The sequence below is a fragment of the Channa argus genome, chromosome 13 (genome assembly GCF_033026475.1).
Source record: "Channa argus isolate prfri chromosome 13, Channa argus male v1.0, whole genome shotgun sequence".
Lineage (NCBI taxonomy): Eukaryota > Metazoa > Chordata > Actinopteri > Anabantiformes > Channidae > Channa > Channa argus.
In genome coordinates this window covers 4858731-4870365 of record NC_090209.1, presented here as the reverse complement: position 1 = coordinate 4870365, position 11635 = coordinate 4858731, and the positions used below count along the sequence as shown (strand labels likewise).

At 42.8% G+C, this 11635-nt stretch overlaps 2 protein-coding genes across 2 annotated transcripts; one reads left to right on the top strand and one right to left on the bottom strand.

Annotated features, from left to right (window-relative positions):
* The first annotated feature begins 1204 nt into the window (after positions 1-1204).
* Positions 1205-3940, top strand: LOC137139565 (tubulin alpha-1B chain). Its single transcript, XM_067526995.1, has 4 exons — positions 1205-1351; positions 2231-2453; positions 2547-2695; positions 2805-3940. Exons 1-4 carry the CDS (start codon positions 1349-1351, stop codon positions 3783-3785), a joined length of 1356 nt encoding a protein of 451 aa, XP_067383096.1. The 5' UTR covers positions 1205-1348; the 3' UTR covers positions 3786-3940.
* Positions 3941-4286: 346 nt separating this feature from the next.
* On the bottom strand, positions 4287-11564 carry pink1 (PTEN induced kinase 1). The gene is made up of 8 exons (XM_067526994.1): positions 11087-11564; positions 8616-8891; positions 8422-8525; positions 8119-8301; positions 7748-7911; positions 7522-7649; positions 6949-7179; positions 4287-6164 (listed from the first exon to the last, which is right to left on the bottom strand). The coding sequence occupies exons 1-8, from the start codon at positions 11441-11443 to the stop codon at positions 5880-5882; spliced, it is 1728 nt and encodes a 575-aa protein (XP_067383095.1). The 5' UTR covers positions 11444-11564; the 3' UTR covers positions 4287-5879.
* Positions 11565-11635: the final 71 nt, after the last annotated feature.

Here is an 11635-nt window from a genome sequence, read left to right as displayed (position 1 = left end):
GTAAAACCTAAATATAAACAGAATGCAAGGACTAGCAGAATGCAAGAGGAGCAACAAGGCTGGAAAACTAATTGCTGCAAAAACCAAACAAAAAAACAAAAACAAATGAAGGAGCATTTGAAAATGAATTAGGTTGAATGGTAACAGGTCAGTAACATGACTGAACAAAAGGAGCATTTCAGAGAGGAAGAGGCTCTCGAATGTAAAGATGGGTAGAGGTTCACCAATCTGTGACAAACTGTGTTTTAAACTTCTCCAACAATTTTAGAAAAATGTTCCTCAAAGTAAAATTACTAAGACTTCGAAGATCCCACCATCTACAGTATATTATATTATCAAAAGATGCAGGAGAAATATTTGTTTGCAAGGGACAAGGTCAAAGGTCAAAACTAGATGCCCATGGGCCCTCAGGCGGTACTGATTCTCTACTGGACATCTGTAAACTGTGTTGTTTGCTGTGCAATTCACAAATGTGTTGAAGCTGTATCATGCAAAGAAGACGCCATGTGTGAACACGATCCAGAAACGCAGCCATGTTCTCTTGGCCACAGCTTTACTAGATTTCAGTGCCAAATATAATAACTGTACTCTACTACATTTATTTGATAACTTTAAATACTACTGTTACTTTTTTCCTTTTTTTTTCTTTTTTGTCTGTTTACAAATACAAACTGCAGTAGGTAAAGTAATTCAAATTATACTTATTAAATGAAAAACATATGCTGCACTATTAAAATTACAATGATGAAGACATCATTGCATCAACAATTATATTCCAGTAATATTGTATCATAGTCATAATGATGTGAAATGATCCATTCTGCATGGAGAGTACTTCTACTTTTGGTATTTAAAGTAATGTTTAAGTTAATCCTTCACTGGTGTTTATATTCTACTCCTGTAGCTTTGCAGTACTGTGAATGTTATTTTAAGGTGACCTGAAAATAATGTATAACTGTAAAGGTACAAATAACCTCTGAGATATCTGTAAGCCATGTCAGGGTCTCAGATCTCCAGGGAAAGTAGGATCATATAAATATCCTGTCAATTGGCAGCAAGCACGGGGGAGTTCACATAAATTATGCATTTGTTTTTGACATTTCCAATTTCTGCACTGTGGACCAAATCCTGAACACATTCTGTTCTGAGTTGAGGTTTGGCGTGTGCGTATTTCATGTTGTGAATGTAAAACTGCAGTAGATGGGGGAGGGTTTGTCAACTGTGCACTTCGCCTGTTCGCCTCAAGAGGCAGAGTGTGGTGCATCAGCAGATCAGCCTCAGACGCCGCACATCTCAGACTCCCTCTTCAGACTTGTCTCATTACGTTGCAGAATATCGACAAGCCATCATGGTGAGTACAATTCATTACGTTTAATTTCTAATGGGTTTCCTTAGATGTGTGGTTTTCAAAGATCTAACCTATATTAAAAGGGAGGGGCATGAAAGTACGTCAGTCTTATGACATGTCTCCATTTTTTACCCTTTCATGTCTTAATGCATTTTTAGTCTTGTGTGGTTAGAAACTCCTTTGTACTGTCGTTGTGCATACGGTCATATACACACATATTACATATTAGGTTGGTTTTTAGCATTACAATGTGATATGATACATTCCTGCACTGCAAGTGCCTAATCCTCTTTCCATGAAACTAAATCAGCTTAGTTACTTTTGCTATTGCCACTATGTTACCAGTTTACCAACCTGTTTTTCTCAATATTCTTGCAGCGTTCGTATGAGTGTAATTTACATTAATTCAGTCTTCCTTGTTCTAAAGATCATTTTAGGAGATAATATAAGTCCCACTGACTGTGGTATATAAACATAACCTTCGTATAATTCATCTGTTTACAATATAATAGAACAAATAAATACTACAAAGGAGAAAATAGATGGGCCAAAGCGTTCGGTGGAAGACCTGCATGAGGCTTTTTAAAGACACAGTACACTGCAGCATATCTGACCTAGATAATCCCCTCTCCCTACAGTAATCCCACAGTGCGCAGTAGACACAGTCTTATGTCACATCAGAAAGTGCATGAGCTCCAGGAAATTGACTGATGGACTGGACCTCAGTCAGTACAGGCTGCCATAAAATGTTTTACCTGGCGTTAAGTTTTAAAGGCCCCGAGTATGCGCGGGTCTTTTTCCCTTTAAGTATGAATCATTGTGCATTCTGTTCCCTGTATCACAAATGCATCTAAACCCAAGTCTTCTTTCTCTGCCTCACAGCGTGAGTGTATCTCCATCCACGTCGGTCAGGCTGGTGTCCAGATTGGCAATGCCTGCTGGGAGCTTTACTGCCTGGAACATGGGATCCAGCCGGATGGACAGATGCCCAGTGATAAAGCCATCGGTGGAGGAGACGATTCCTTCAACACCTTCTTCAGTGAAACTGGAGCTGGAAAGCACGTCCCCAGAGCTGTTTTTGTGGACCTGGAGCCCACAGTCATTGGTAAATTAAGAGAATATAGATGTAAAAGTTGCCTCTTGATTTCATTTTCACATACCCTTGAGTCATTTTGTGTGATCGATTTTGTCTCTTAAGATGAGGTGCGCACTGGTACCTACCGCCAGCTGTTCCATCCAGAACAGCTGATCACGGGTAAGGAGGATGCAGCTAACAACTACGCCCGTGGACACTACACCATTGGCAAAGAGATCATTGATCTGGTTTTGGACAGGATCCGCAAACTGGTGGGTACATTTGAAGCAGGGGCTGTGTGTCAAATTTCCTTTGGAATAGCAAATTTAAATCACATAACAGATTCTCACATGCTCACCGTGTCTCTCCCTCTGTCTTCAGGCTGACCAGTGCACTGGTCTTCAGGGCTTTTTGGTTTTCCACAGCTTTGGAGGTGGCACCGGTTCTGGTTTCACCTCCCTGCTGATGGAGCGTCTGTCTGTCGACTACGGCAAGAAGTCCAAGCTGGAGTTCTCCATCTACCCAGCTCCCCAGGTGTCCACGGCTGTGGTGGAGCCCTACAACTCCATCCTGACCACCCACACCACCCTGGAGCACTCTGACTGTGCCTTCATGGTGGATAACGAGGCCATCTACGACATCTGCCGTAGGAACCTCGACATCGAGCGTCCTACCTACACCAACCTGAACAGGTTGATCAGTCAGATTGTGTCCTCCATCACGGCTTCCCTTCGTTTTGATGGTGCCCTCAACGTTGATCTGACAGAGTTCCAGACCAACTTGGTGCCATATCCCCGAATCCACTTCCCTCTGGCCACCTACGCCCCTGTCATCTCTGCTGAGAAAGCGTACCACGAGCAGCTTTCAGTTGCTGAGATCACAAACGCCTGCTTTGAGCCAGCCAATCAGATGGTCAAATGTGACCCTCGCCACGGCAAATACATGGCTTGCTGCCTTTTGTACCGTGGTGATGTGGTGCCCAAAGATGTGAATGCTGCCATTGCCACCATCAAAACCAAGCGCTCCATCCAGTTTGTGGACTGGTGCCCCACTGGTTTCAAGGTCGGCATCAACTACCAGCCCCCCACTGTGGTTCCCGGTGGAGACCTGGCCAAGGTCCAGAGGGCCGTGTGCATGTTGAGCAACACCACTGCTATCGCAGAGGCCTGGGCTCGGCTTGACCACAAGTTCGATCTGATGTACGCTAAGCGCGCCTTTGTTCACTGGTATGTGGGTGAAGGTATGGAGGAGGGAGAGTTCTCTGAGGCCAGAGAGGACATGGCAGCTCTGGAGAAGGATTACGAAGAGGTCGGAGTCGACTCCATCGAGGGTGAGGGTGAGGAGGAAGGAGAGGAATACTAAAAAAAAATATCAATGAGCTAGTTAACAGGTCACAGTTGAGTCCAATTTCCCTAATACATTCCAACCTGAAATGTTTGTGTTTACCAGTTTGAATAGTAAGATTCCTAAAAAATGCCAAAATGACTCCGTCCTAAATAAAGTTCCTGTGATGTAAAGTTGCTTGTGTGTTATTATTAAAGCCCATTTTTGTTTTTTACAAATTGTTACACCTTGAAATACTAAAACCTATGGCATTAAATCTACAAAAACTGTAGATTAAGATAGATTAAGCTTTAAGTAAAATGGTATGCTTGATTTTTCCATTTAATCAAGGTTAGAATGTGCTCTGCATATTTGGGCCTAATGTAGGCTACATTAAATGTATTATTTTTTACTTCAGACCTACATTAATATTCCAACTAAACTAAATTCTCCTTACTCACAGATTAACCAATATTTTAAGTATATTTACACAGATTTGTACATGTTTTTAATTAGGTGCCTATAAGAACATTGAAGCTCTTTTTACTTTTCAGACAAAGATACTTTTATTCTGAAACACAGCAGAAAAATATATATCCAAAATATGTACCACCATCTTTAGTCTCAAATTAATATACACACTTTTTCCCTAGATGACCACATAATGGTTTAATATGAAAAATGCTGAATTTGTAATTGAGGGGTTTAAGTAACATAGCTGAATGATGGTATGTGAACAGTTAAGTCGCTATTTAAATCATTCAAATTAATCTACTAGAATACAATAGCCATTGTATATAAGCTGGCAATAACTACATAACGTGCACTAACAGTGGCTCTGACAAAGTGCAAACATAAAGTGCAAACCAGGGAAAAAAACAGAAATTACATTCTTGAGCTCAGTCAGAACCATGCAAGGCCTAATCTGTGCATCACCAGTGTGATAAATATGTTGAGCATGTTTATACAAACTTTATGTTGTGCAGAATAAGTGTTGCAACCTTACACAAAGTTTGTTGGACACATGAGCTGTTTATGGGCTGCGTATTATCTGTGAATATGTAAAGGTCAGTATCACCCTACACCATTTGTCTAAGTACTATAGACAATACACAATAAATATATATATTGTCTTACTTTTGTATAAAATACCTGCATTGGCCTCCACCATTTTAGTCCAACAGTCTACACACCCTGATTTTCATCACTACATAGGTGACTGTGTGGGAGTAAGATGGAAAATATTTAAAAAGTGCACTATAAGAGAAAACACTAATTTTACAGGTATCTTGCATGTCTGGCTTAATTAGGTTGACTGGTGTTGACAAGCATCTCCAATTTGGGGAGATGTTAAATGTAGAGAGCAGTAGCCTCAGAAGTCCATGATGCAATGCACAAGCAAGATGTGTTGAATTTTGCATTGTTTCATCCATGAATTACAACATCTAAGTTATAGCCACTGGTAGAATAAAGTGACAGTAACAGAGGATGTATAACAGTGCGTCAGTACTGTGCTCTAGCTTTAAAAGACTTTAAACATTACCAATATAGAGGATGTGAAGTTATGTCACAGTATGTTAACTGTTGGGACACAGGGACTATCTGGTCTGTTTACCTGTGTTTACCTACAGTGGCTACCAGCATTTTCATTTATAAAAGCTTCATTTTGTTGTTGTGTTTAATTTTGTCAGCATTGATATTATCTGCACATACTTCACAGCAAGTCTACTTAGCTCCATAAAATACAGTTATTTTCAGACCACTGCTTTGAGAGGTTGCTAAGAGGTCCACCATCAGAGACCCTGTGAGTCTAACGTGAGAGCAGACCGGAAAATAAACAAGACGTTTGAGAAAATTTACCGCGCACCACAGTAAGGTTTCTGAATGTGGTGTTACTGCATTAAGTAATAAGTAATACAATTGCTAAACTATTAGCGTCACTATGATAAATAATTTATATTACATAATGTCTTAGTAAAGTGACGACTTCCCAAAACATGGGGCAAAACCAAAAAGAGGACGTCTGTTAACCAGAATTCAACACAGGGTGATGTCAAATTCACATTCTCATCTGCCTGAAAATCTAACTACAGCCTCAGTAGATCTGCATTGAGCTCTTCAGTGGAAGTGGAATTATGCAGACAATATGCAGGCGTGTTGCTGCTCACGCCCGTACAAGAGGAAGCCCAAGGCAGTGCGAAGGTCCTCCAGGTCCAGGTTGGACAGAAAGCTTTGCTGGAGCTCTGCTTCAACCCTGTTCCCACTGGGTCCCCTGCAGCCCTTCAGCAGAACCACAGCAGACTGACACAGCAGCCAATCAGCCAGCTTCTTCATGCCGGCGCTGTCCTGACTGGCCAGGGCCTTTCCTCCCCAGAGGCTGACATGTAGCATGTTGGCTGCCACACGGGCACTAGGGCGCTGCAGAGGAAGGAAAACACAATTAAGTTATGGGAAATATAAGAAATCTGTAATGTAAAATGAGACAGTCAGACAGACACAGATAATATTCACATAATAAGATTCTCTCTTTAGAGAGCATCTTATCACAGCCCACAATTGTAAACTCACCGTTTGTGTCCATACTGACTTTGTAACCCCTAATTAATCATATTTTAATTGTTACTTTTGCAGTGGAAAGAAAAACAAATCCAAACCAGCACCACAGTTGAGCAGTTTGTATTTAGAATTTAGAGTATAATTCTGCTTTATTCTGTTTGCTGATTTTATTCAAAGTGCTGGTATTATACCAATTTCTGACTCATTTTTAAAAACACTGAATATATTCTAAATATTTTAAAATATATTTTATGTCTATGGCATTTTCTTCACGCAAAATCTAAATCGGTTCTTGCGAACTTAAATAGATTGAGACAGCAATGTCACATCTTTAAAGTGAAGTCTGAGATGAATGTGAAGGGGAAGAAGCCTTGTTTATCAGTTCAATAGCTTTTTTTGATTATACTATTTTCTACTTCTTAGTCCTTAAGCTGTTTGGTTTGTGATCCATATGTTCCATGGCTGCTGTAATGTAATCCAGCTATTTTTAGTATTAATACTGTACTTTAATGAAAGTGGTAGGAACTAACCTCTTACCCCCCAAAAAATTAAATAAACTTAAAATATGATGCCGTCGCTATACTAAGAGCCCAGGGTCATACCCTGCCGACATAAACCCTTCAAAAACCCTGCCACAACCCTGTACCTGGCTTGGTTTCCTCCTGAGGAGTAATCGGATCACTATCTGCACATCAGCTGGAACAGTGGAGGGCAGAGGAGGAAGCTGCTTCTCCTGGTAGCTCCTGCTATCCAGTCCCACTGCACGATAGAACGGATTATGGTCTCCAAATATCTCGTAGGCGATGGCACCCACAGCCCAGGCATCTGCTTTGCTGTAGTCAATCACCACACCATGTCCCGGAAGTGCAGTAATCACCTTTGGGCAAAAATATTATAAAAGCACAAGTACAAGTTGTTTTCTACATAATGACCTTTTGTGTGTCAAAATGTATTTTGTGTTAACTTGTATTTATTACAATATTTCTTGGCTTATAACTCTAATTTGAGCTAATGCCAACACTGGCTTTGACCATTTTGGAAGAGCATCTTTGATGGTTGTTGCGATTGGGATGATATTGTATCTGGGAACAAGCATGTATGGTGATATGCTTCAATTCTCTTATACTGTCCACCTTAATAATGCTCTTCTTCTTTATTAATATTTGAACCAGTTGCACAGGGGCCAATGTTTGACAGAGGAAATGCTGCTTAAGCCTACCTCAGGTGCCATAAGGGATGAATTCCCTCCTTTATAAACCCATGTGGTGTTGTAGGGCAGCTGCAGACAGGAATCACTCTGCGCCAAGCAGCAGCCGAAGTCAGTTATTACTAGACGAGGGCAACCGTCTGCAGAAAAGTGATATCAATGGACTTTTTGACATAGAACTGATGCAATAAAACATGGAACAGATGGATTTTCTGTTACTAATTGTACATTTTCGGACCTGAGTCAAACTCCAGTAGCACGTTGTCTGATTTAAGATCTCTGTGAGCTACACCCTGTCTGCAAAGATGGTCGACACCCTCCAGGAGCTGCAGCATCATCAGGGAGCCCTGCCTGCAACTGGGCGAGGTCACATCCAGGTACTGTCGCAGTGTGCACGGATAGCTATGACAAAGTGGACACAAAAGAAAGGCTAGTAGTCCATCTGTCACTAGGTCGGCTTGTGCAGGGCTTTGGAAAAGCACTGTAAAAGCGAACTGTGTGTGTGTGTGCGTGTAAAACTATAAAAAATGAAGGTGGTGCCATTTGTTTTCAAATCACTCTAAATCTCTTCCTGGATTAAATTTGAGCATTAGGTTTGGCAGCTCTTACTTCTTCATGACCAAGAACAGAGTGCGATTGTTTCCCAAACCAAAAGGGTTCAGTCTGGCAGGCAGCACATCTGGATACTCTTCCTGTGCCCCTGGTAGCAATGGCACATCGGCTGTGAAAGCCCGGTGCACTCTGATCACATTAGGGTGCGCGGACACTCTTCTGGGCAGGACTCCAAAGTCTCTATATGAAGAGAGATAAATATAAATAATGGTAATTAAGAGGTCATTTTGATCACCTTTTTCCTACCCTTTAGTCCTTATTGCAGGTCAACAACGAAAGCACAGATGATCTGGTATATACCCATTCAGAGTAATGTGTTCTTTTTCCTGCTTTAAGGCCAGTGGACCTGCTGGAACTAGCTCCTGTGACATGGACTTCAAAATAGCCTCGCTCGATGAACCTGCCTGCAAACAAATGGCACCAACAAAAGTAAACACTGGCACGTGTTGGCTGTGTGTACCTAATATTGTGAGTACAAGTCTAAGAAGACCTACCCCGATGTTCCACAACATCTTAATGGCCAGAGGGAATTTTTTTAGTGAGCAGCACGTCAGAGATCGAGGTTTCTGTACTTCCTCTTCATCTTCTCTGAGCTCCACCAGGGAGGACTTGCTGTCAGTCTGCTTTGGTGGGACAAACTTAGCCGCAGCCTCGTACACAGCTGCATTGGAGCCTTTCCCAACCTGGTTCCCGATGATGTAATCCTCCAGTTTATAGCCAGAGCTGAGTGACTTTAGTGGGCTCTGAAACTTCTTCTTCCTAAAAACAGCCTGCAGATTGGGAAAATTTGCTATTAGGATGTAGAAAGAAAGGTGACGATCCAGTCAAGGAAAAGTAAAGTACCTGCACTGAATAAAATAAAATTATTTTAGTTAATTATTTTAGTTTATATTATTACATCAATTATATTACTATTTTATTTGTGTTTACATGAATAGTTTCATAGTGTAGAGGCAGCCTTACTCGCATCTGGTGGCCCGACAACAGAGGTCATTGTATAAAACACTAAACATTTATTGAATTCCATGTTCCACATAACAAAGTATTTCCACAGAAAACGTTGACATGATAACCAATAAATTCCACAAACACACTCCACAGCACACTGTAACAAACTGTGTACCTGACTACCATTGTAGGCCACGTCTGTCTGTTAGCTCCAAAAGCTGTAAATCAAACATTGTTCCCTTTTCATTTCCAGGTCTGGGGATTTGTTTCGCCACCAGCAGAGCGTGTCTGTCGGACCACAGAATTGCCACTTTTCATAGCTGGGTTGCTCAGTTTCAATTGGGACGCAAATTGCGCCTCCAAATGTTCTACAGTTATTGGGCATGACGGCGTCCATGACTGCTCTGGTGCCTTTGGGACTGTTAAAGATGCGAGCGTTTCAACGCTGAGTTTGTTGTGGGGTCAGCGTCAGGCTCCTGTGGAGGTGGCGTGATGCACACAGACGGTGACCCCACCCTGCATGGCAGCTCTTCTACCATGGCATTAACCTGATCTGATACGCCCCGGGTTCTCTGATAACTAGAGTTTTGTCTTGCAAGGTGGTGTCAACGGACGCTTTTCTGAGCAGGTGGTGCGCTCTATGCGGCGGTTCAGCAGTGAGGGGTGTCTGGTCACTGGAGCAATGCAGGCTTCACATCAAGAAGTTGGAGTTGCCGGCAGTGACTTTGGCCCTGAAACTTTCTCGTTTCATTCTGACGGGCCAGCACTTTCTGATCAGATCCAACAACACGACGGTGCGGTCTTACATAAACAGGCAGGGTGGGATTCGCTCGCTTCCTCTGTTGAAACTGACTCATTATCTGTTGCTATGGTGCAGTTTTCATTTTCTGTCACTTAGAGCCAAGCATGTTCTAGGCTGTCTGAACATAGGGACAGATCTTCGTACCAGGGGAGGACCTCTTGTGAGGGGGTGGAGGCTGCATCCCTCAGTGGTGGCCTCGGAATTGGGAGCACTTCGGCAGGGCAGTAGTGGATCTCTTTGCATCCCGGGAAAATGCCCACTGCCCCCTCTTCTTCTCCACAACAGACCGCTTTCCTCTTCTGCGGTTGGACGCTCTGGCACATCCATGGCCCACAACTCTGTTGAGTGCTTTTCCCCCAGTGGATCTGATTTTGCCAGTTCAGGGCAGGGTGCGCTAACAGGGCCTGCCCCTGATCCTGGTTTCCCCCCCGCTGGCATAGGAAGTCATGGTATGCAAAGATAGTCTCAGGCACAAGAGGAGGTGGTTCACCTACGTTCCAAACTGTGAACTCTACACACTTGCCTGTTAAAAGGTCCAATCTGATGGCTAAGTGTCTTCCACCTAATGTGGTTGCAACACTTTTGTACAGTTCTAATGTCTGGATGTGACAGCATCTTCAGTGGGGATATTGTCCATGGTTTTCAGGGCTGCTCAGCGGGGCGTGAATATATTTCCCATACTTGTGTTGTAATGATTGAATTAGCTGAAAGGGAAAAAATTGTTATGTCTAGAACCACCCCCGCGAGGGGGTGAAGTCCCCTACTTGTGTTTCATCTCATTCCTCTCCTTCAGGGAACAGTGCTTATAGACATAACCAGTCCTCTCCCTGACAACTGACAAACTTCAAAGGCAGTTATGTGACGTCATTGATGACACCGGTACACACTTCTTAATTTACGCATCCAGATCCAGTGGGCTCACACTTGCCCTGATTGTTCTCTAAAATTACAAACAATTACTAAATTCCTTATAAACAAACAACAAAAAACATGCAATAACCTATAAACATCACGGCCACCAGTGTTGTAATTTGTCAATCTTTTACTTTCAATGTAATTCCTCAATATATAATTTATTTTTTTTATGAGTTTCATATGTAGGCAGCTAAAGTAAATATGGCTTTCACACTAAACTTTATTATACTAAGGTGCTGAACACGTCAGATGTAAGAGAGAACACCACAAAACAAACAGCGCTGTCAGGTAAAACCACACATGGATCTCCTCACATGTGGCTGCAGTTTTTCTGTCGTCTTCCAGCTGTTGTTCAATGAGCCCCACACCGAGACCGAAAGCCAGAAACACGGCCCTGTTTCGCGGGGACCCGCCGGTAAAGCCCCTCCTGAAGCCGGCGGACTGTAGCTGAGCTGCCAGGCCCCGCAGAGAGGTGCGATAATAGCGGTACCGAGACGGCAGGAAAGCCTGAGGCTGAACGGTGCGGACCGACGGGCCTACACGGAAACGGTCAGCTCGGAGCTTTGCCGCGACTCGGCCACCCGATTTGAGCAGTCCTAGCTGAAGGACCGACCGGCCTAACTCCAGCCCCCGACTAATGGCGTGTTTCACGGACATAACTCCAATAAATTGGCAGTTTATTATGGCGTCAGCAAGGCTTCAACTATCCGAGGAAGGACGTTTGTAGAACCAAAACAAACGCTACTGAGCATGCGCGACCGATGCCCTGCGTTCTGCAGCTTTAGTGTTTACTTGGAGAAGTGACATGCGCACAATAATAATCACTTTGCTTAGATAATATGATTCATA

Excerpts from the sequence above, each read along its gene's own strand:
- LOC137139565 (XM_067526995.1), top strand. Across the intron at positions 2,454-2,546 it reads CCTGGAGCCCACAGTCATTG|ATGAGGTGCGCACTGGTACC; the intron begins GTAAATTAAGAG and ends TTGTCTCTTAAG. Across the intron at positions 2,696-2,804 it reads TGGACAGGATCCGCAAACTG|GCTGACCAGTGCACTGGTCT; the intron begins GTGGGTACATTT and ends CTCTGTCTTCAG.
- pink1 (XM_067526994.1), bottom strand. The coding sequence starts at position 11,443 with ATGTCCGTGAAACACGCCATTAGTCGGGGGCTGGAGTTAGGCCGGTCG. Across the intron at positions 8,526-8,615 it reads AGATGTTGTGGAACATCGGG|GCAGGTTCATCGAGCGAGGC; the intron begins GTAGGTCTTCTT and ends ATTTGTTTGCAG. Across the intron at positions 7,650-7,747 it reads GCTACTGGAGTTTGACTCAG|ACGGTTGCCCTCGTCTAGTA; the intron begins GTCCGAAAATGT and ends ACTTTTCTGCAG.